This window comes from Labrus bergylta, chromosome 10 (genome assembly GCF_963930695.1).
Source record: "Labrus bergylta chromosome 10, fLabBer1.1, whole genome shotgun sequence".
Classification (NCBI taxonomy): Eukaryota; Metazoa; Chordata; class Actinopteri; order Labriformes; family Labridae; genus Labrus; species Labrus bergylta.
Genome location: NC_089204.1, coordinates 21,268,722 through 21,293,016, shown reverse-complemented (window position 1 = coordinate 21,293,016; position 24,295 = coordinate 21,268,722). Strand labels below are relative to the sequence as shown.

The window sequence follows — 24,295 nt, the reverse complement described above, 5'->3', positions numbered from 1 at the left end:
CTGCAGCCAGAGCTCTAGTATTTCATAGAGACAGAGGGCCATCCCTCTGAACACAGCTCCAGCCCCTTCATCTGGTTCTATTTAAGGCCTCTGGTGCCGACTCTTATGATTGGCGTACACAACCCCCCTACTCTTCCTCTTCCTCTAGCTCCAGCCCCAACTGAAGAGAAGGAGGCTTTTTAGCAGATGGTTTATTTTCCAAGGGAAACCATTTCTTTCTTCCTCTCTACTGTCCTGTCCTCAGCTGGCTTTAGCTCACTTTTCTGTCACTACAACAGCTCCTTCTTTTTTCTCATTGCTTCTCCTCTTTCTGCTAAGTTCATGTGCCTGCCTGCATCTGCTGACCCAGTCCAAGTTTTGTTGGACAAAAAGAACGAGGCCCCATCAGTAAAACAGAATGGATTTTCTACACTTGGCTGCCTGATCCTTCACTTCTTGGAGGGAGAATATTCTCTAAGATTTCCAGGATCTCCATTGCCCCTGTTGTTGGGCTGGAGGGGGATGCAGCTCTATGGCTAGACTCTCAGGAAGATGCACTGAGCCCTGTGAATATTGTGATTGGCTGAGCTCTTCAGACAAAGTGGCCTATGGCACAACGAGTGCCCGGCAGTCGTTCTCGTGGACCTATGGCTGGCAGCTGGCTGACAGCATGTTTTTTCCCATCAACTCCAGGTTTGGATGCTTCGGATCCCATGCTCCTGGAACAGTATGTGGTGGTGGCCAGCTACGAGAAACAAGAGCCTGCAGAAATCAGCCTTCAAGCGGGCGAGGTGGTCGACGTCATTGAAAAGAGCGAGAGTGGTGAGTAATCAAAACAAATACAAAAATAAGACGTTAAACACAAAGCACTGTCTGCATGTTAAACACAAACATGTAGCTCCTTGAACATGCTGCCCTTTCCCCAAACTCACCCTTCTCCCCTCCTTTGTCCCCATCCTGCTAGCTGTTACTTAGCCCCATCTGGAGGCTCACTTTGGCCTGCAGTCAGCCCTGTTTTTCCCACTGTTGGTTTAGGCTACGGGCCAGAATGTTGCCTCTAGCAAGAGGAATGTCTTCCAGACTCGTATTAATTATTCCACCTCACTTTAATAGAAAGCTCGCAAGACATGCCGGATTTACAAATGCCAGCTGCAGAGAGTCCTTAGTCAGCTGTTTAACCTCTGGGAAGACTTAGCAGAGAGGGCCATGAATGTGTTCTAGAGTAAATTTCATTAAATTTAGCATTTAATAAGTCAGCAGTATTAGAACATGAAGCACAAATGACTGCAAATCTAGGAATGTGCTGAATTTGCTTCTACTGTGGTTGGAAGAGGACACACATTTTCAACCACTGTACATGAATTATCTGTTTAAAAGGCTGTTTTGACATGCACAAAAACAAAAAACTGGCTAGATAGGACACCAGAAAACATACTTGAACTATAGTTTTAGAATACCAGAAGTATTATATCATGGGTTTTGGGTAAACAAACTAAAATTGTATCTACCACTGACACAAAGCACCTGCCTGAAAAACTTTTATCAAAGGGAATCTGTCATGCAAAGCGCAAGAAGTGACCAAAGAGGTAAAGGCTCAGTAACAGGAGTCTGATGTTGAGCTTTAATGGCATGCTGAGACAGTGAAACAGTAATGGGACTCATGTGTTCTACAGAGGGAGGATAAGGGAAAAAGAAAGATGGAGGAGGAAGCTGTTGACCAGAAAGGCAGTTGGACTTGGGTTTCATGATGGGTGTGAGTGAAACGCCATGCCACACTGGGCCTCGAGGAAGAGGGTCCGTGGAGCAGTTTGGCTTTGAAGTGTCACGTGTCCTGCCTTTGGGTTCGTGTATTTGTTTTCACTGCCTGCTCCTGTAGGATTTCAGCTCGACGGGGAGCCGTTGTGAGGCGGATATTCCAACACCTTGAAGTCCTTTTATCGTGGGAGCCGTATATGAGAGCTTTCCTCTATGAACTTGAAATGCACGGTTCTATGCTTTTAAGTAGAGACCGCCTCTCTACTTTGTATTTCAGCTGACCGTAGTGCAAAGTCTGTGCATTGATGATCCATGCAGAATGCAAAACGCATGCACTTTAATAGTCTCATTTCAGGTTTATGATTTCCAGGCTTCTGTCTTATTGCTGTAGCTACATTTCCATAAAAAAAAAGTATTGCTTTGTTTCTTCTTTTTTTTTCTGATGCAGCCTATATTTTGTTGCCTCTCTCAGTTGCACTCAGTCTTCTCTGCTTTGGTTCGATTTGTCATGATCTTCAAAGGCAACGAAGGAGACTCCAGGCCTCTTGAAACACATTTTAAGTCGATTTGACAGTTTTATTATACACTGACGGACAATTTCACAGAGATCTGAACTAAATAAATCCCCCCCTCCCAAACACACACACACACACACACACACACACACACACACACACACACAGAAAACATGCTTTGGAGACTGTTTCCAGCAGCACAGCTTGCATTGAACTGAAAACTTAACTCGTCCTGCAATGGAAGTCGGGGTAAATCTGCTCCATTTGGCAGAGTGACATCACTCCATATGCCTTTGCCAATGCTAACAAGACCAGGTGTGTGCTGAGAAGATTTCAGAGCTCATTTGATTTAGCTTTTATTCACTTGCAGGATAAGTGCAAACCTTTTAATGGTGTCTGACAGTTTGATCTGTGTATTATGCTGCTAAGTAGTGAGTGTGCTGAGTTAGAGGTACTAAAAGGTGTCTCTTACATTTGTTAGGATAAAAGGGGTTGTATGGATTTTTATTGAGCCTCCAGCTATAGTGATACATTTTCATTTAAAGCCCAACACATTTAAAGGTGCATGAGGTACTCTGCAGATCCTTTGGATGCACTCAGTAGAAGATATCTATCATTTTGACATCTCATTTTGTATCAGCATTGTGTTTCTGACTTTTTTCAGACAAAGCTGTTTGAGAGAGCGACGGATCTAGAAATGGAAACTACAGCTCTGCATTTTATTTGCCATGAAGCGTACTCATAAAACTAAAGTCCCGCTGTTAAACCTACTGTACCAAAGACTGTGACTGCTTTCCAGTGCAGTCTTCAGCTTTTCCTTACCTTGGATTAGATAATATATGCCTTTGACAGGGCAGTGAATCTAGGTCAGACCTATAAGCGAGCTCGGCTTTCTTCACTTTTCCAGCCTGCTGTCTCCAGCCACAGGAGTATTTTCCATTGCACTAGCTTGACGTTACAGTCTGTGCCGTGGCCTTTGTGTCCGTTTGTACAGTAGTTTATATCTGTTTCTGGTTTGTTGGCTTTAAAGAAAGCGTATGATGTGGTAAATCAACAACCAATCCATCAATGACTCCTTGATGCTGTGTTGCAGCATTCAGTGAAAGAAGGCGTTGCTGTTTATTGAGTGCAATAAAACATCTAAAGAAGTTACAACTAAGTATTGAAAAAAAATGAAAATGTGTCTTCTAATTATTAGTGTTGTCCTCACTCCCTCTGCAGTTATTTTATTTGCCTTTTTTATTAGATTTTGCCAGGGGGAGATGCCGGCTCAGGAGGAGAGAGAGAGAGTAGTGCAGGGAGAGAAACTCGGGGAGAAAATGGAAAAAGACATTTCCTGCCAAAGTGAGTGGTTCAGAGAGGTTGGTTCATTATAATGGCTTAATGGATCCTCCAGGATGCCTCCTCAGTTTACACTATATTGGACAGACGTTAACCAAAGCTAAGCTAGCAGCCTTTCAGTGCAAATGCTCTGTATGCAGTGGTTTAAACTTTGCCCTTTAATGCAGCAGTATGTCGGAAGGGGAAAAATAATTTGCAGTCACTTCTGGAAATATTGTACTCACTGTAGCTGCCTACACCTCAAGGGCAGCATTAGGCGTGTTGTGCCCAGTCTTGTGTTGAAAATCTCTCTCAGTGGACAAGTGAGGGTTTAAGTTGTCCCCATTCCAAGTCCAGCCTCTTTGAATTACAGTTTACCAAATGAAATACAGGAATGCCTGTGTTAAGGAGAACCGGCTCACATCTGTCAGTCCCGCCGGCTCCCCTGAGACCGCCTGGCACCACCCATGTGCAGAATGTATTGAATCTCTATTGCTACAACAGCTTCCTTATGAAGGGTGGAGTAGGGGGAAATTTCAGGAAGAGCCAAAAGGGTCACTTACTGAGACAGCATCTTATCTGTTCAGAATTTCCTGTTTTCCCCTTGAAAGCAAAAAATATTTTCAAGTTTCACAAATATTAAGTGTAGCCTAGAGATGCTAGAAAGTGATAGGGGTTTCCTGCAGGTAAAGTTTGACTGCCTGTCTTAAAGCCCGTTGAGACTGCTGGAGTTGAATCCTGGCAGATTAAGCAAGTCTGGCCCCCCGGCGTGGCATGATGGATGGGATTCTTTACCTTCACATGGAAAAATTGTACAGATAAAATGATGTCTTCCCTTTCTTTCTTTCTTTCTTAGGGGCTAAGCTCAGCTAGATCTTAACATTAAGGGAAACTGATATCTAAGTTATCCAGAAACTGTATTTTAAGAGCACAGACTTAACTTGTTGAACTTAAAGTGGTCTATATCATTTTATTTGTACAATGGAAACAAATTACAGATCCAGTTAACTTCTCAAGTTTAGTCATTCATAGAGATTTTCTGTTAACAAAACCAGAATCAGTACCAACACCAGTATCTGTACTGGTCTACTATACAGCGTAAACTGAGATATTAGGTATTGGTGAGTGAGCCAGTCAGAGCACCAATCCGATACCATCATTTATTGGCCCCAACAAAAACTCTAGTAGTTTCTAGTAGATTATTATTATATGATAAACAACAAACACAGTCCAATGCTAGCAAAGGGGTTAAGATTAGTCAAAGTTAGCAGCAATCAACGTATATACCAATTGTGTCAGTGTCTTTTTAACATACTGGTTTGGCATTGGTATTCAGTATTGGCGAACACTGAAGTCGAAGTTGAAGAATGAAAAAGCAATCAGAACATCTAATTTTAAATTGGAAATCAGATTATTTTCAGTTCTTTTAAAAACATTTTAGCCTAGTTAGCAGCATGCATCTTTATGTTTAGCCACTTTGTTCCAAGCTTTCATTACTTTAACTGTCTCAATAACTATTTCATGGATCGTAATGGAATTTGGCACAGACATTAATAAACAAAACATGATGAGTTATCCTGATGACATCAGTGTATTCTGCATTTACCTGTGCAGTAGGGCCATTAGCAAGTTGACATTTTTGGCTTTTATTGAAATGTCTCAATAACTCTGTGACACACTCACAGATTTCAAATTCCCTCTTTATAGGTTACAATTCATTATCATGACAGCTGACTTTCCTCTTTTCCTAGAAAATAACTCCAAAAGATGTTTTGCCTTGATACTTAGTATTAGTGGTTCCTCCAAGCACTGTGTCTACTGGCCAAGAGTTGTACTGATATGCAGGAGGATTTTAGACAAGGTCAATGTTGAGCTTCTAGCACTGCAAGAGCTCAATTTTTCAGTTTCCCAATTTGGTAAGTGCTGTTTCAGCAAGAACATGTTTCCTTGTGTAAAAGAGGAAAAACCCTATAATTCTTGTCAAAGAACCACAAAAGACATGATACAGAAAAGCTTCCAAGTGTTAAATATCTTTTTTAAGATGAAGTGGTGCAACAGCAGATGGAAGACACATTATCCTCTCATAGTAATCCCCATCCTCTGCATTCTCTCAGCTTACCAGAGGAAGTACAAATGACTGTCTCAAGAAAATAACCTTATTCTGTGTTTTAAGATATGGAAACTCGGATGGAAGGTTTTGTGGCTGGCCCTATGACTTGTGCCTCAGAGCAGTGCAGGGAAATAGTGCTTAAAATAGTGTATGGAAATCAGTCTGTTGAGCTAAATAGGTGCCCCTCTATCTCACTCTTAAGAATTGACCATTGATTTCAACCAGAAGTTGAAGGGGTGGGCTTAGAGACCCTCAAGGACTGCTGTGTCTTGAAATCAGGGGAGCCTAGAGAGCACACAAAATGTGAATTGGCTTCGTTCAGACCATGAGGGGCTCCATTCAGAGGCTGGGAGGGAGAGGAGGTTATTGCTTAGGTCAACATCAGCTCTTGAAAGTCATCTTGTGCCGTTTTCACCCCCCCCCCCCACACACACACACACACCTCATCCAACAAGACCCGCTCGTGAAATTGAAACCCAGTCTTTTTATGAAAACTGGAAGTGTGTGTGTTGGACTGTATACCTGGCCCCCTTGTGCTACTAGATACACTGTTATACGAATACAGAAGCTGGAAATGAATGGGGTTTTCTCCTGGTGCACTCAACAGTGGTGTCGAATAACTGCAGGACTGCTGAGCCACTGCATTCCTCATCGTTTCAGGACGGGGGGAAAAAAAGCTTTCCTTGTGCTGCTGAATCTGTGGTTCTCATATTCATGCTGGATGAAGAGAACAGAATAACAGAGTGGCTCCAAAGAACCAAACAACATTGATTTTGTACTTCAGTACAGTTTAAGCTTTGTTACTCTTGATGATAAATGCATAGGCATGAGTAGGACATTAGGCAATACTGATGCGTCACACTATATAATGTACAACATTGCTTAGGCATTAGACTTGATTGATTGCATGCACAGATTGATGTATTTAAGTTTTATAGGTTATCCAGTCACCTAAGGAAAAAAAAAACCAAATGGCATAAATCTAGTGTCTTGTTGCAGCGGAGAATCTGTTGTTGATTACAGTAAAAATGAAGCTCAGCCCTGAAAGCTGATAGAGTTTCCAGATGGCAGATAGTGTATAAGAGACACAAAGAGCTGCTCACTCTCATCATACATACTGTATGTCCACTGTTTCTGCACTCACAGGGGTAAAGTACAGGTTAAGTGAGACTATTAGGAGAGCTCCATTGAAAGTTTCCAGCAAGCATCTGTTTACATGTGAAATAACTGCCTCAGCAGCATTTTTCCATCTGGCATTGTCAAATTGCTGCATACTTAAAACTTGAGTAACTTTAACTGTTTCTTCATTACACAATCAGTTGTTTCAGAAGAAGCATTGTTCATAGCTGGGTAAAGGATTGTATTACATACTGTATGTGGAAAAATAAGAGAGTTTTATGACAAGGTGAATACCTATCACATATGTATTTTTAATATGAAGCTATATCCAGCAGCTGGTCAGCTCAGCTTAACAAAAGAGAATTGTATCAAAGGGGAACAGCTAGCCTTGCTCTTTCAGCACCTCTAAGGCTCTACATTTACAAAAGGTTTGTCATCAAAACCAAAGTGGGGTCTTGTGCCACACTTTTTTTCGTTTTTGTGATAGCAAAGATGAGGGAAATTCACGCAATCAGGACCTGTGGACTTGCATTATTGGAGAGATGTCAAAGTGGGGCAGCTACACTGCTACACAGGGGGTACAGTGCCTTGCTTGAGGGCACCTCGGCAGTACTCGAGAAGTGCCCTGGCACCTCTCCAGCTACCAGACCAACTGCCATATTATGGTCCACATCGGGACTTGAACCGGTTCCCAACCACAGTTCCTATAGACTGGGCTACTGCTGCCCCTGATAAAATGATAATAAAGCTGTTTCCATCTATTTATAGTATTCAAGCCAACTAGATTTCCAGTATGTTTAGACAGATATGATCATATCATCATGTTGACTTCTCACCTTACTCTCTGCAAGGAAAGAATAAGCTTGTTTTACAAAATATCAGAATTCTGTGATTATTACATGCTGTCTAAATTTTCCTGACGTTATTGGTTTTCTTTTATTACAGAAATGTTTGGGAACATGCAAAATATGAACCTGATTTGACCGTCGTTTTGCACCTCACAGTATTCAAATAGGCTCAAGTTAAGTTACAAAGTGTCCCCTTAAAAAAAGACTCCAGTTTTCACGATGTAATTTTTGTTCAACAATAGTGTTGTCAAGAACCAACTGTTTGGTTTCTCCCTGTCAGAGACTGTGACGTTTGAGGTTGATATCTGTGGTCACGATCCTGCAGCGTGATGATGTTATGTGAGATCTCCACCAGAGGGTTGTGGTGGGTTTAGCTATTGTCTTATGCAACCACTGACTCCATAATGGTGGTAATTACAAAGCTATTTTCTGCTCAAACGTTTGAAAAGCTTTAAGATTTACTCAGGCTGTTGACTAAGTAACTATGGTTGTATTATTGAATGATGTTAAGTGTATTGCCAGCATTTGGCTGTTCTTTTTTTCCCCCCCTTTGTGGTTGAAACTCTGCAGCAGCTTTCTGGGATTTTGAGCTCTGCGTTTAGTAAGACAGCAATGCAGATGATGCAGGCTGACTAAAAAAAGTAAGAGAGGAGAAAAAGAATGGATGAAGGTACAGGTGTACCTCTGTATGTCTGCATTCTCTGCTGTGGGAACCAAACAAGCAGAAAAATGCACAGATGCACATCTACTCATACTGACACACCCACACACGTATTTCCAGACATAAGGTATGCTTCCTTCACCTTTGCACGTCCCACTTCAGCACACATAATCCCTACCATCAGAAAAGTAAGAACACATTTGTCTCCTAATTGTATTTCCATTATCTGTCATTTTGCCTTTCAGCAGATGAATCCATACTTTTAGTCACTCTTCACAATTCACTCAGCTATACTTTGTGCAAAACAGCTGTTTTGGCACCAACAAAACAGCTGTTTTCTTCTGCAATGACCTCAGACTTATATCGGTTTCATTATAAAGAAAGATGAAAACTCTGTCAAATATCCAAAAGCTTAAAACCACATTCCCCTCCCAGGCTGTATTGTGAAATATTCCAGAGAACATTTTCTCTGCAAAAGGTACAAGATGTGAAAACTATAGATGGCTTTGTATTGAAATCTGAATCCTTTAACGTAAACTTTAGACTGGATGAGTTTATTTCCCGCACATGGTTTCTGAATGTTGGGGTTTTTGTCATTCTCTCTGTTGCCTGTGTAATTCCACTTTGGAGCAGGTTTAGTGCGAGACTGATTTGAGGTCATTCTTTGAATGGACGCGATGAATGACATGAAGCAGGTTTTCTTGTTTAAGTGTTTTCCGCCCCCCCCCCCCCCCATTAATTTCATGTAATTACAACCCATCTGATAAACAACCTGCACTGCTCTGGAATCAGCACTTGTGTAATGTTTTTAAAGGTTTTTTTATTGCTTCTTTTGAGGTTCAGTGACCTCAGCCTAAGCACCTGCCATATGCAAGGATGGTTAAAGAAACAGGCACGGCCACCCTGGCCATTAATAACACTATATATTTACTCAGGCCCTATTAAGATGACTGTATGTCTTCCCTGAGTATGTATATTCTGACTTACAGCCAAGCACTCTCCTGTCCCCTTACTTTATATTTGCTTACATTTCTATAAGTGGCAGGTTGCTGAGGTGAAACGGCTTTCCCTTAAAATCGACGTGCCAGTGTTAAAACGGTAAATTTCCGACACAAGGATTGTTTCTATTTTGAGTTGGCACAGGTTTTTTTTTTTTACCCCTGCCTGGCTGACCTTTCTTTTGTAATGATCAATTTAATTCTATACACCATTAGTGTAGTTGATGTTGCCCTTTACTGGTCATTAAACCCAACACAACAGATGAAGTCAGATGTTTTCAATTGCTTTATGAAATATTGCACAAGTTTGGTGTGATGAAGTCATTCAAAGTGTGATGTCCATGTAATTAATATTTAACAACACTAAGATATTTAGAAAAGCTTTTAAATCCACTGTGGAAACACAAACACTCAATGATATAGATACTTTAATTATTAGTTTGTTGTAGCTTGCTGCTCTATCTAATTTATTGGCATGAGGTTTTGTTTAAGCTAAGGCTTTGGTGCAAAGACTTAGCACATTACATGGTTAGTTTCATACCAGAGCCAAAACCAGCATGTTGCTCCGAGCCAAACAATAACAGCCTCCTCCTAACTGGACCCACCCTTGCTATGAAAAATATCCCGCTGTAAAGCTGATGATGTTTTCGTCTTGCAGCTCAGCAAATTAATAAATTAAATAAATCAGCCCTCACATTGATCACAGTGATTACATGTTTAAGTAATGAAAGGCTGTGACAGAGTTTCACTGGCAAGTTGTTCATTTAGTCTGTCAACAGAATGTCTCTACTGCTCTTTTTAAGATGTTTTCAGCAGCTTTGCGTGTGGACACGATGTGATTTAGTAATGTTAAGTTATTATTTAAAGGGATATAGCAGTATTAGCCAGAAAGTGTATTAGCCACAGGACATGCCGGTCAGCTTGGCCGCTCCATTAAGAAGCATAAAGCTAGGCTATATGGCTGTGCAGACGGGGAAATTTGTACCAAGTAATTTAGCCAATTTTTTTAGAGAAACATTTACTTATTATTCTTTGTTCAGCAAGCAACTTTGTTTTAACCACATACGTCTTCCTAGCTGCAGTGCCGGTACTCCAATCAGCGTCTTAATAAAGGAGCCAAGCTGACCATTATGCCCTGTGGCTGTTACACGTACCATAGACAAGTTCTTCTTACAAGCCCACTTCCAAAAACAGAACTATCCCTTTAACAATAAAAAATAAGCACAAGTACTCATTCAGCTGCTGTCAAGCTGGACCTGATCCTAACGGATCCTAATCCATCCTTGGAGAGATAAAAGAATCGCAGTAAAAGCTGTGATGTTTCTAGAAGGCTGAAACAGCTGAAGGGTCGAAGAATTGTCCGGTGATGACAGAGACAAGATGCTGTCATCTGCCTGGAGGGCAGTCATGTGTGTTGTCATTTTTCAAACTCAAAAAATAATTTAAGCGCAGCAACATTATGAAATAAAACACATCTTAAGTGTTGATGCCAAACGTCTCCTTGTGTACTTTCCATTCATCTGAAACACGAGTTATAAAATCTCCTCATTTACAGCAGCCTGTAATTGCTGCCTGTCTAATTGAGATGCATGACTGCAAAACTGAGGATTTAATTACATCATATTTCACTCGGCGCAGATGAATCATGACTGCCTAATATTGGTGTCTACAATATTTTTTGCACATTAGCATCCTATCATTTTGCCTCATCCTTCAACCATATCATTAATTAGGTTGTACGTCTTCTCTCTATTCATGTCTATCACACTACATCATTCTGCTTCTTTCTATTCATTATGTACAACGATACCACTACTAAATCACTGTGTTTCTATAGGGAAAATGTGCATGGGGTGTTTTGGACCAGATGTGAAAGCGTGATGGAACACTCCTCTCCTCTTTATGGGCTGTCCTCACAGCTGTCAGCCATATTGTTTCCCTGTTACTACAACAAACAGCCTACATATGGCATTACCATAAAGCGGGATTCTGTGCCAGCTTTGTCACTTAACTCTTCTGTCAAGAGTTGCTGAAAGGTCGCGCAAAGGAGCCATGATGTATGTGAATTATGCATGGAAATGGCTAAGCAAGAGTGACAACATTGTAGACATATGTACACTCTATATTTGACGGATGGACTGTCACAGCGCGTCAGACACAATGGATCCGTGCTCTCCACTCAAGATTTATTAGGTTCAGATTTTTCTAAACTGAAACACTTCTTTGAACGTGCACCTTTTCCAGCTGAGGAATTTGTCAGAAAGCAGTTTTCAGAGAACTGCTGTCATCCCCGGAGAAACCAATGCAAATCAGCTTGAACATTGCAAATGGCTATTTTGGCTGGAAAATAGATTTCTGCAGATTCCTGGCCAACAAAATCCCAACTAATCCAGATGAAACACAGGTCGATCCGTCACATGTCATGCATAAGCCAGGCGGTGTTCTCTCTGATGTTTTGGGCCTTGATTATAATTATAGAACTATTGAATTTCTCATGATGGTGATCTTTTTTAGCTCATCCGTGCGCAATAAAATGATTAATTGGAGAAAAGCCAGAATAGATGATGATCAGAAAAGTTCATTTTCTACTTTCTCTAATCACTGGCTAAAATTCATCCTCGGTAGATTGTTTTGTTCTTAATCTCAGAGTTAAGCCTTTAAACTACTGTATAGTGCCGTGCAACGAATCGTATGACATGTTTTGTTAAACATGGTTTTCAGCCTCTGTGCGTTTTCCACAGGTTGGTGGTTTGTCAGCACAGCGGAGGAGCAGGGTTGGGTCCCTGCCACCTATCTCAACACACACAGTGGTACACGGGACGACCTGGAGCTGGGCGCCTCTAAAGCTGGGGAAGGTAAGTGACTTGAAAATCTTTCCTGCCTCTGACCACCAGTACACACAAACTCAAACACAACCTCTCATACTCTGTTACACACCCACACACGTATACCACCCCTGCTCTTCATTCTCAGTCTTTGATCTGTGACAAAATTTTCCCTACCTCACTACTGCTGGCGCCGGTCTACACTGAAAACCTCTCTGTGTGTCTGCCTGCCATTATAAGCACACGTGAACAGAGTGTAGATTCAGACCTGGGTCTGCAAGGAGGAGAGCCTGGAGGGACGACACCACAGCCATTGCTGTGCTGTAGAGTAATACACTGATGCAGCGCAAAATGAAGTAACATGACCTCTGTGTTTGAAGTTTGTGAAAGAGACATGTGTTTGGATCTACAGCAAGGAATAAAACAGGAGAATATCTCGTGAGTCACGCTCTTTAAATCGTGATTATCCTAAATAAAAGCAAGCTCTGACATGAATTATGCTATTTCATGCGATGTCTGCTTATCATTGTGGACTGCCGATAAGTTACAGTACAGCAGACGAGTGTTGATGTTAAGTTTCATGAGAGTCGGAGAGGGATCCAAAACCCTGATAAGAAACACACATATGTCGAGGTCCAGTTTGCCAGAATCCAAATGCAGACATGCGTGAAGTTGAGGTGAGCGTCCAATCCTGCAATTTTGTTGATAGTCCTGTAACACACAGTTATCAAAAGCAGCTAAAGTTGTCACTCTTCAAGCGTTTTCAATAGAACTGTCATACTCTGACTTTTGATGTTTTTGACAGGTGGTGCAGCATTTTGCAACATTGCGTTCGAGGAAAAAAACAAAAACAAACTGTTGGCACGGAAATCATTAAGCTGTGTGTTACACTTCCAAACAAACATCAGGATTTTCCAACATTCTGGCCAAAACATCTTTTGCTGTAGAATTGGTCTACGCTTTAACAGTGAAAGCCATGATTCCTTTGGTGATGTATATCTTGTGACTTAACGATGGAGCTAGAAGGAGAGTACATGAGGTTTAACCCTGTTACTATTTCACAACATTTTAAAGGCGTTACTATGCCCTGTTTCTCCAGATTGGGATTTATAGAATATATATAAATCAAGGAATTCAACATACTGTTGTAACTGTATGGCCACACACGAACCTAAATGCAAACCTCCTCACCAAACGTTGCTATCTGCAGCTGGGGTTTGCTGCGAGGGAGTTGGGGCAAAGGACAATCTGTCATTGTAATTAGTGTTTATGTGTCTCGACAGTCATGGGAATGGCATGAAACTCATAAAGCATCTCTTTGTCAGTCCTGTGGTCTCCAGCAGTCTGTGCCATCAGATTGTCACAGAAAAGGCCAATAATTTTGAAAAAAAAAAAAAAAACTTGGTAAAGAAATTATGAAAGCTCTTTAGAAAAGCGAGGAACATGTTGAAGGCTTCGACAGCTCTGGATGGGAGTACAACTCCTCAGAAAAGCCCCTGCGTCTTGTTTTGGTCACATTTGTTATCCAAAAACTGACATACAGTATTATCTAGGGAAATAGTTGGAGATTTGGGGAAATGAGCTAAATGGCTTCCTGGCAGAGAGTTAGATAAGTAGGTCTGTACCACTTTACTGTTTACATGAGACTAAGTGGGCAGCTTGTTAGCATAGCTTAGCTTAGCATAAAGACTAGTTAGTTTAGCTCTGTCAAATGATAAACAAAATCAGCCTAGAAGCCCATTTTAAGTCTACAAATTAACATATTTTTGTATTACTCTTCTTGAGATTGGATCTTGTAACCCCTGGATTACTTTTTGGGTTGCCTAGCAACCACCCGGAGGCAAGAATTTGCCATAAACATATCAACCACAATTTTCTTTTTTTTCTTATTCACCAGTTTTATTATAGATAAAGAGAACAAGCCTTTAGAGAAAACCAGGCTTTCAGTTTCTCCCCATGTCCATTGTTTGTGCTAAGCTAAGCTAACTGTCAGATTCTGTCTGATATTCCCAACATTAAAGAAGATTTAAAAGTTTTTAGAAGAGGGATCAACTTTTCTTTCCACAAGTTCAAGCTATTTGTAGAAACCTTTTCCATTTCTACTGTTTTAACTACAAAAAATCTAGACCTCAGGCTCATAGCTCCAACCAGCAGGCACTGTCAGCTGCTCCATTAATTGGAACGCATTCCTGCAGCAGCAATGTGTGTCCCAGATGCTCTAACACAACAGGATGGGAAAACCATGCTAACGACATCCTAATTACAAGCCACAGAGAAGATGTCTTGGTTTTAACACTTCCTCTGTAACCTCCATCCATCCATCCATCTACACTAACTGTCCAACATGTTTTTGCTTTGTGGTCTTGTTTTAATGTCCTACATGTAGCTAATAATGGGGCTCTCTTCGTGGATCCATGTCATTTGTGTGCAGTCTGTTTGTGTAACACTTTGTGCTTGCTCTTCATGTCTCCCATGTTTGTTTGTTTGTGTGTTTATCGTCTGGTCACCACATGTGTCTGTCAGTTACTAAGCGACATAAGGCTCATCTGAAGAGGCTGGACCGGAGATGGACGTTGGGGGGTGTGATCAGCAGGCAGCAGAGCCGAGGTGAACTTAGACAGATGCAGCATTACGCCCCCCTCTCCCTTTCTTTGTGTTCCCTCTCCTCACCCTGTCTTTACTTATTGTCTCTTATCACACAGCTCATCGTGTTCCTCTACTCATGTACGTTTTATTATCCTGTGTCATCTTCCATCATGCGCCACAACCCAACTAACCACTAACTGAGGTTAAAATGAAATGAATCTGGAAGCATAGGTGAAATCAGCAACTTTTATATACACCAATTATTGACGCAACCCTGACAAAAATGCTCCATGTAAGCGTTTTTAAATAATTACTGAACACTGTGTGCCAAAACCAATCTTCCCACAATCACAGCAAAAAGTAAATCTACCCATGCGTCTGAAAGTTGTTGCGTAATGGTCCTAGGAATGTTTCATGCAGCATGTTAGAGCCATATTTTGCTTTTTTATGAGCAAGGGAAACATGGATGTAGTTTTGTATTGAGTGTGTTTTCTACCCAAGTGTTGCAGGAACAGCCATATATCCCGCTGTGGTGCAGGTAGCGACCATTAAGATAGACAAAGAGCCTTATTAAACTCTCACATATATAAGAAGTATTTTTCTTAATCACAAATGTGCACATGTTCTTCTAACAAAGGCCATGGAGATGCATTTGGACGCCTGACAGAGGAGGATAGGCTGTTGAGTTCAGCCCAAACTTTGCTCTTGGCAGTGAATGCTGCCTTCTGGAGTGGAGAGAGAGAGAGAGTTGTTTCCAGGCTAGGAAATTCTGCTCTGTGTAAAAAAAAAAAACAAAAAAAAACAACAACCCAACAATATTTTGCTGACTCCGCAAGAATAATTTATAGCTCTGATGCAGGCGATGCATGTTGTGGTTAACATAACATCTGATTCAGAGTTTCCCTTCATTGCACTGCTGGATATTGTTTGAGGGAGGCTGGTGAGAGGAAAACGTTTTCACCAGCCCCGACACAAAGGGGCCGGAAGAAGCAGGCAAGAGGAAAATAAAGAGTACGGAAATATCCTTTACCGTGGAGTCTTCTGTAGTTTATGCAAGCAAAGGGAATTGCCATCCCACACCCACTTCGCTCCTACACTAAAGTGGAAATGTGTGAAGCACAAGAAAATGGAAAGAAATGTGTTACCAGACTCCTAATTCCTATACAGAAAACAGAACAGCACTTTTTATGTGCTTTTTTTTTAAATTTCTGAACACACCTCTCCTTCCTGTGCTGTCTGTGTTTAGATAGGAATTGCTATAATGACAGGAAATTATGTTTTTGCTCTGCCCCTTGGCCTCATGGGAATGCATAAATCGGCATGGAGCCTCTGCTCTCAATTAAGGGCTGAGTTAGGAGAAGACATTGTCACGAGGCCAAGGACACTACGAGGACATGAGCTGGCCCCATGTGTTGTAATTCTCCTCGGTTTAAACCCTTTTAGTGGCAATTTGGTTATTAAAATGATTTGACTATGGCACTACGCATAATCACATTTTGAGGAAACAGACTAGAAATAAGACAGCTCACAGTATATGGATGACAGGAAATGAGGGGAGAGATAGAAAAGTTGACAACTCAATTTGGTTCCTGTGTGGTTTTGGGAGGGGCTTAAAGATGGGGACACAAACTAAGACCGTTGGGATGAACATTATTGTAGCTTAAATAACAACTTATCGGATCAAGTTCTGTTTGTTCAAGTCTGATCTAATCATTAGATTCAGTCACTGCCAGTAGTTTGCATTAAGATAAGATGTTTGATAATTGATCACAACACTGACTGCTAACAGCTCTCACTCACGGGATCTTTGTGATAGAATTCCCCTTCAATGCCCTTTGTTGGCTTCAGTTCAAAGGCTACATTGCAACTAAATCGTCAACCAGAATCTCACACAGAATCTGCTCCTTTTTTTAATATTAATATAAACAATGCAAACATCTGCTTGTTGTCACTGTTTGGCACAAGAAAAACACAAAGATTGGATTTTTGTTTGGGATTTTACTGAGTTTGTCATCAGAGCACCATTGGATACTGAAAAGTCATCAGTTTGTTTAGTACATTGTATTTACTTAACCATAAGTTTTATGCTCACTCCTACTTTTCAAATATAATGCAATATCATATTGTGGAAATAATATTTATGTTGGGTTTGACTGGTCTTTCTGCCAGTCTTCAATTTGTCCTAAGCTTGAAAGGATTTTTTTTTTTTTCATCGTTCATCTGAAAACAATACTGACATGCCAATGCGTGCATCAAAAGTATTATTGGTTCTGATCGTTCTGGCCACAGGGAAATTCCCACTCAGTTTTTTCAGTTTAAGAGTTGAAGGACAAAATCCACATCATTTGTTTCATATAAATGTGCATTGAGTCAACAGCAGTCTTAAAAAGTTATATCAAGAGGGAATCTCCCAAAGATGTTTGTTTCCCCAAAGTTTACTTACTGAGCTGTGGGGAACAATAGTAACAAAAAAAATTGCTTTCAAACTATGAAATACTACTGCTTTTGTACCTGACCTCTCCAGAGGGAATCTCTTGGCAGAAACTATAGACAGGTGGCCAACAGTGCTGTCAATATACATAAGGGCATCTGTATCAAATGTTCTTATGATTGGGATTCTTGTAGTATGGAGGTTAGTTTTCCTAAGTAAAAAAGTGAATAGTGTCCGTTAGTCAGTCACATCAAAATTAAGTTTTTCATTTTCATTTAAAAAAAAAATGGATCGACAAAAGTCATTTGCAAAAGAATATTTTAACACACAGAACATCAAATCATACATCTGGCAGCTGGACCTGCTGCCAAAACCAGATTAGCTCCTATCTGTATTGAATAAAAGACCTTTCCTCCAGTTTGATATTTGGTGCCAATTTATCACAGAAGAATATATTTTATATTGCAGTACAACACTCATTACTAAAGCATCGTTATTGTAATATTGGAAGTTTAGTGTAAAGATTTAAAGTATGTCCACCCATCTCTCCTTTTTCTTTTCCAATGTTGATTTTGTTCTCATTGCCCTCAATAATAATCTGAAGCATTGTTGTCATTCTCTGCTCTGGCTTTTTGCAGAGGAGAAGTATGTAACGCTGCAGCCATACATCAGCCAGGGCAAGGATGAAATTGCTTTCGAGAAAGGAGTCATTGTGGAGGTCATTCAGAAGAATTTAGAAGGCTGGTGGTTTATCAGGTAAGCCTATGCTAATTTGTTTCAGACATTTCTTTTTTTAAAATTATTATTATTATTTGATCACAGAAAGATTATATCTCCAAAATTACTTTCCAGGTACCAGGATAAAGAAGGCTGGGCTCCAGCCTCTTACCTGAAGAAGCTAAAGGAGGATTTCTCTCCTTGTAAGAAAAACGTGACAGGCCCAGTGGAGATCATTGGAAACATTATGGAGATCAGTAACCTCCTTAACAAGAAAGCCTTGAGTGAGAAAGACGTGCAGACTGAAGGTGTCCCAGAGAGCCCCCAGGTGGCCAAGAAGGAGATCAGCTCTCCAATCCCTTGTTCTGAATCCAGCCCTGTTAATAATACCCCACAGGAAGGAAAAAGTAAAGCAGAACCTGCCTCACCAGCAATAGCCCGCATTGCACCTCATCGGGTGGAAATTGGTAAGAGATTTTGTTCTGAATGTTTGAATTTCTGTAACTCTGTTGCAGGGAATTGCTAACGACCCTACTTTCTCTATGATTGTTTCACAGGTTCCCCAGTTCTCAGGCAAAAACCTCCTCCTCGAAGAGATGCAACCCTGGTAAGAGTGTTTGTTATTTTCTCTATACATCCCTCTAACATCCCAGTCATTAATGTTATTAATGGCTAAAGATTATGGAGCTTGTTAAGTTGTGTTATAGCTATTAATACACACCTTGATATCATTTGTAAATGGCAGTGTGCTGTGTTTTAGGTGACCAAAAAAACAAACATAAAATAGCAGGAATATGAAATACTCTACTACCACTTCAAAGCACAAATAAAGCTGGACTTACAGAATTTGAAACTCTTGAGTTACCTTCAGCCACAGTTCATCTAACAGTGCCAATTTCAAATTTGCTTAGGGATTCCAGTTGCCGTCCCCACCAGAGCCCCCTACAGTTGAAGCAGAGTATTACACGATTGCAGAATTCCAGTCCTGTATATCTGATGGTATTACTTTCAATGGAGGACAGAAAGCCGAGGTAAGCACTTTTTTTTTCAAAAAACCCTTAGTAACTCGATATTGTAGAAACTGTGAAATCAACCTTACAGCCCTAGTGTTATCAATTCATACATTGTGGTGCGGTAACTCTGTCTTCACTGTATAAAATAAAAATCAAATACATGAACATTTCTTTTACACTTTTTTTAAATATGTTTTAAGGTCATTGAGAAGAACTCTGGTGGTTGGTGGTATGTCCAGATAGGAGAGAAGGAGGGTTGGGCTCCCTGCTCCTACATTGACAAACGTAAAAAGCCCAACCTGAATCGAAGAACAAGCACTCTATGCCGCCCGAAAGTTCCCCCCCCTGCTCCTCCCGTCAAAAAACAAGACTCAGTGGAGACTGCACCTCCCAGCAGCCCTGGATCTGAAGCTCCAGAGTCCCCTGTGTCTCCGGGGAGGCCAGTGTATGAAGAGCCAGAATATGATGTTCCTGCTATTGGCGATCTGGACCTGGAGTCTGAGTTTGAGTTTTTGAGGGGAGAAAGTTACTTGGTAGATGCAAAAAATGCGGACACTTCCTCTGAGAAGGGATCCCACCTTTCTTCCAAGCATTCTCCAGCTTCGTCTCTCCATAGTGCCTCCTTCAAGATGGGTGAGTCATTTGAAAATGGCCATGAAACAGATGGGTTGATGGAGGGAGAGGAAGAATGTATCTATGAGAACGATGGCTTCAGGCCCTTCAGAGAGACCCCAGAGAGGCAAAGCAGCAAGGACTCAAATTCCTCCAAGACAAGTGTCTTGTCTGAATCCAACAAGACTGCAAGCCCAACATCAAGTGGATGGAAACCTGCAGGTAACAAGTTCAAAATTGATTTTATTGGGTCCTCATTTCCAATCAAAGCTGAGGAGGCCCCCACGCCTAAATCTGCGTCCACCGAGTCCACCCCAGATCTGTCCAGAACAAAGAAAGACCAAGAGGAAAGCAGGGCATCCTCTTCCACCAAATCTTTGTCTAAACCAAAGCCAGTGGTGAGGCCTAAACCACAACTAGCCAAGGCATCCAGTGCAGAGAAGATGGACATCAGCACATTGAGAAGACAGCTGAGGCCAACAGGGCAACTGAAAAATGGAACCAAAACTAAAGGTGAGGACTCTGAGACAGCATCAGTCATCTCCTCAGAAGACTCCTTCTCCTCTCAGAGTACATCCGATCTCTCCTCCATCTATTCAAAAGGCAGCCGAGGAGATTCAGACCTGGAAGGCTCCAGCCTTTATCGCACCACAGATCCATATGAAAAAGTCCAAGAGTCTGAGATCAGCTTCCCTGCTGGAGTTGAGGTGGAGGTGGTGGAGAAGCAGGAGAGTGGCTGGTGGTTCATCCGCTGGGGAGGTGCAGAGGGATGGGCGCCAACTTATTACCTGGAGCCCATCAGGCAACAGGATGACATCGCAGGGACAGAATCTGATGGCACACCAACTAAACCTGAAAGTCTTAGCAAGTCCAACAGCCTTGAGAAGAATGAACAAAGGGTGCAGGTGTTGAACAACATCAACCAAAACTTCAAGAAAGTCACCCCACCCATCCCATCCAAGCCTCCTGGTGGTCTCTCCAAACCTACCGGCTTGTTTGGTTCACGGAAGCATAATAGTACCAAACAGCAGCAGGTTGTCAGACCTCAATCTGTCTTCATATCAGCCCCAATCAGGGATGGTCCAAGCCCTGTTGGCTCTCTCAGGAGAAACGAGTCCCTTAACTCCACAGACCATCCTCGTGCCAGCCCCACTGTGAGACGCAATGCCTCATTTGGCACCGTACCACGCAGCCAGGCACCAAACAACATAGCACTACCTAAAAGGAACAGATTTGGTACTGGTAGCTCTGAATCTCTCGGCCTCAGCACCCAGAAGAATGCAATCCCTGTATCCACGGTGAAACCAAAGCCTCACATCATCCACAATGACCTCAGAGAGGTGTATATTTCCATTGCAGATTATCATGGCGATGAAGAGACCATGGGATTTCCAGAGGGAACGAGTCTGGAGGTCCTGGACAGAAACCCCAATGGATGGTGGTACTGTAAGATTCTGGACAGTGGCAGACCAAGAAAAGGATGGGTTCCTTCAAATTACCTTGAGAGGAAGCCCTAGCGCTCATGTGTAGAGTTGGCAGAACTCTGGCTATAAATGTAAAGACTACTCAAATAGAAACATTTATTTTGCAAAAAAAAAGAAAAAGGCTCATCCAAAGACATTAAGTAAGGATTGTAATCTTACCCGGTACCTTTGCCAAAATGAGCAGCCAGATCACATTGTGACTTTAAAATGAAATGAGACATCTGGTGAAATGAGTCTATATAATACACTGCCTGAGAAGTTGCATTAGGGGCAATATTTTGGGACTTAGTGAAACAGCCAAAGAGAACACCAAAGGGCGGAAGAATGATTTAATGATTTTCTACAGTGGATACCTTTAACTTGAACTAAGATGTCATATTGCGTCTATCCCTTGAACCTTTCTCTGTAAGTAGATAATGTATTTTTTGTAACTTTTTAAGCATTAAAAGCTTACTGCATGTTTGAAATGATTCATTATACTGACGATGCCTTGAGCTGTTGAAATTAAAACTTTTATCCTCACTTTTGTAAAGAAAATTGCCAAAGCTGCTTTGTGCTAGTCTCATCTTGGTGCTGTCTGTTTGCATGTTTTTTTTTATTCTTCATACTGTATGTCACCTTTATGTGAAATATTTTATCATTTTAATTGTGTAATAATGTCCTTATGAAACAATTTGTGAGCATCCCTGATTATGATTATGTAAGAACAATACTTTGTGATCTCCTTTGAAACGTAAAGCCTTAAAAGTTCTTGATTTCATTTCAGTTCCTAATGGTCCATATTGAAATGTCCTTGAGACTAGTGAAATCTATATTTATTCAGTACTTCAAAACATTTTACTTATTTTTATTATTATTGTAAGACATATACAGATTTTTTAAAATCACAAACGCTTAAACATTTCTAAGAACTGCTCTATTGATTAAGATACAATTTTGAATTTCTGCTGGGCAGTAAATTTGACACAACTTTTCATCAACAGTATTACTGGGATGCTCACTTGTGTTTTTTTGTTAACTGTGTGATCAGTGATAATAATTCAAGTGCCAAAAGAATGACTTAAATAAATGCACTTTTGAACAATTGGTGCTTTTTCTGCTTTTCATCACTCATATTGAATGATGCTGACACATCGGGTTTCACTTATTTTGGCTATTTCAACTTCAAACTGAAATATTTAAGCTGCTGCAGCTGTTATCCTCCACTTTTTAGACTGACCAGACAAACTTGTTAATTCAAACTACTCTGGACTCCATGATCTTTAAATGCATTCAATTCAATTGGCTTCTGGGTCAACCATAAAGGTTCATATAATCCAAAGATGTTTGATTCATTTCATAGCCAACACCTATTTACTTTATTTGTAAACCCATGCTTGTTTATGCAGACAATGGTAGAATCAAAGCGGCCTTCTTGGTTTTTCTAGAAAATACCTGAACAATGCTCAAACCCGCTACAGATGTAAACAGTTGTGATTGAAGCGGGCTAGAGCTAGGTAGGTACAACATCTTTGTGAATCTTGCTCGTCCACGTTCATGTTTATTCTTCACAGAAGACGTATGGAACACCATGAAAGATTAAAACAGACAAGAGAGTTTCAAGCTTTGAGCTCACATATTGCAAGGCGCTTAACAGTACACAAAAGAGGTAAAACAATGCATTTTAACTGTGATTGCCTAGTAGAACCGAGAACAGAAAAAGGATCAAGTTTGCAAATGTATCTGCAAATTTTCTTTCTCTGTGCTGTATGGTCATGTGACTTGAACGTAATAAGGTTAAATAGTAACTTTTGCTTATACTGTAAACAAGATTTTTTGTTATTGCGCCTAAAATAAAAACTATTTAGCTATCATAGAGAAAAGTCTGACTTTTCTGTGTTGTCATGGTAACACCGCTAAAAGGCAACAATCTGTGTATGGACCGTATGTATCCACCAGAACAAATAAAACTTTATCTTTTTCTATTTACCCAAGCACACCAAGCAGTTAAAACCTAGTAATTTGTCACCGCTATGTATTTTCTTCAACTGATAACCCCATACCTTTTGTATTAAATAAGCAGGCTGTGGTAGCCAAGATTTCATTGGCAGTGCGTATCATGTGACGACCCGGATATATATAACGCTGTTCGGCCTCTGCACGAAATGGAAATTTCAGGTAAGTTTAGTAACTGTGTAATGTTCTGCAGTTAAGTTGCTAATTAGCTTAACATCGTATGAGTGATACCAGAAGAACATTCTCACCTGCAGATGTTTGTATGGTGGCTCGTCCTACCTGCTCAAGCGCAAAGTAAAACGCGTTTTTCATTGACAAAAGGATACCTACTAATGGAGGGGAGCCAGTGCGGATCATGTGTTGCCTAGCAGCAGGCCTTAGTGTGGCTCTGGGTTTCCGTCTACGTCTGCCTAAACCTAAACGCCTACGTCACCCATTGTTGAATGTAAGATTTGATTGGCTGTGTCAAAGTGTGCAAAAATTTGAATTTCTTTGAGTTCTATTTTTTCCCCAATAAAGGTAACTTTGGACACGTTTGACGCAGATCAGATTTAGGCTATATTGTGAAAGACTGAAGTGCAGTTTAGTGGCGCTCAGCCTGTGACATGTTTTATAATTCTGCTCTTATTTTTAAAAGTCACCACGGAAAGGAGTATGCTAAATTAATTACAAATTAAGATGGCGCATAGTAAATAGTTTGAGGAAAATGATAACTGTTGATTGTAAGCCTCTCAGCTGTGTTGCATACAAAAGTTTCTGCCTCTGAATAAGCAAAGATCTCAATATTGGATGTGTTTACATCTAGAACAAACCCACATCTGTGCATATGCAGTAGGGTTTGACCAGCTGGATGCTGTTTTAAAAATAAATTAGATCACACTTGGTTGCCTGGCATTCCTTTCATTTTGTACCCACAGCACTGAGCCAGATATCTGCACATTCACTTTGATGGGCCTCCTCCGGCAGCTTCTGCCTCTGGAAAACCCGCACATTTGACTTTGGTTTAGATGGCTTTTATTTCATGGTCGCTGGGCTGCTTAATTTAGTATCAACTGACAAAGGAAAAGTTTAGCTCACAAGTATGGAAGAGTTTGAGCCAATAACATTGTCCCCTTCAGTTATAATCAGAGAAACACCATATCAAAAACTGATGTTGTTTTTCTCGTGTCAGACACTGCATATTGCTGATATATTGGATTTGGAGCCTGAAATATAATACCATTTACAGCCTACAGGAATCTAATGTGAAATATGTCCATCCTACTGGCTGTTTTCTCTACTGGGATCTCACTGATACTACACTCGCTGGCTTGGAACTAAATTATGG

The 24,295-nt window shown here is 40.9% G+C and overlaps 1 protein-coding gene across 2 annotated transcripts in view; it reads left to right on the top strand.

Annotated features, from left to right (window-relative positions):
* Positions 1–22,057, top strand: part of LOC109981953 (SH3 and PX domain-containing protein 2A) — a 55,462-nt gene extending 33,405 nt beyond the window's left edge. Inside the window, exons 7-14 of one of the 2 annotated variants that reach the window (XM_020630960.3) lie at positions 673–801; positions 12,047–12,160; positions 14,654–14,737; positions 17,786–17,903; positions 18,000–18,331; positions 18,422–18,471; positions 18,776–18,895; positions 19,078–22,057. In XM_020630960.3, coding sequence (XP_020486616.1) covers positions 673–801; positions 12,047–12,160; positions 14,654–14,737; positions 17,786–17,903; positions 18,000–18,331; positions 18,422–18,471; positions 18,776–18,895; positions 19,078–21,006 — 2,876 coding nt within the window. In that variant the 3' untranslated portion in view covers positions 21,007–22,057. The remainder of the gene's footprint in view (positions 1–672; positions 802–12,046; positions 12,161–14,653; positions 14,738–17,785; positions 17,904–17,999; positions 18,332–18,421; positions 18,472–18,775; positions 18,896–19,077) is intronic. The other variant, XM_020630961.3, reaches the window with a different exon arrangement.
* Positions 22,058–24,295: the final 2,238 nt, after the last annotated feature.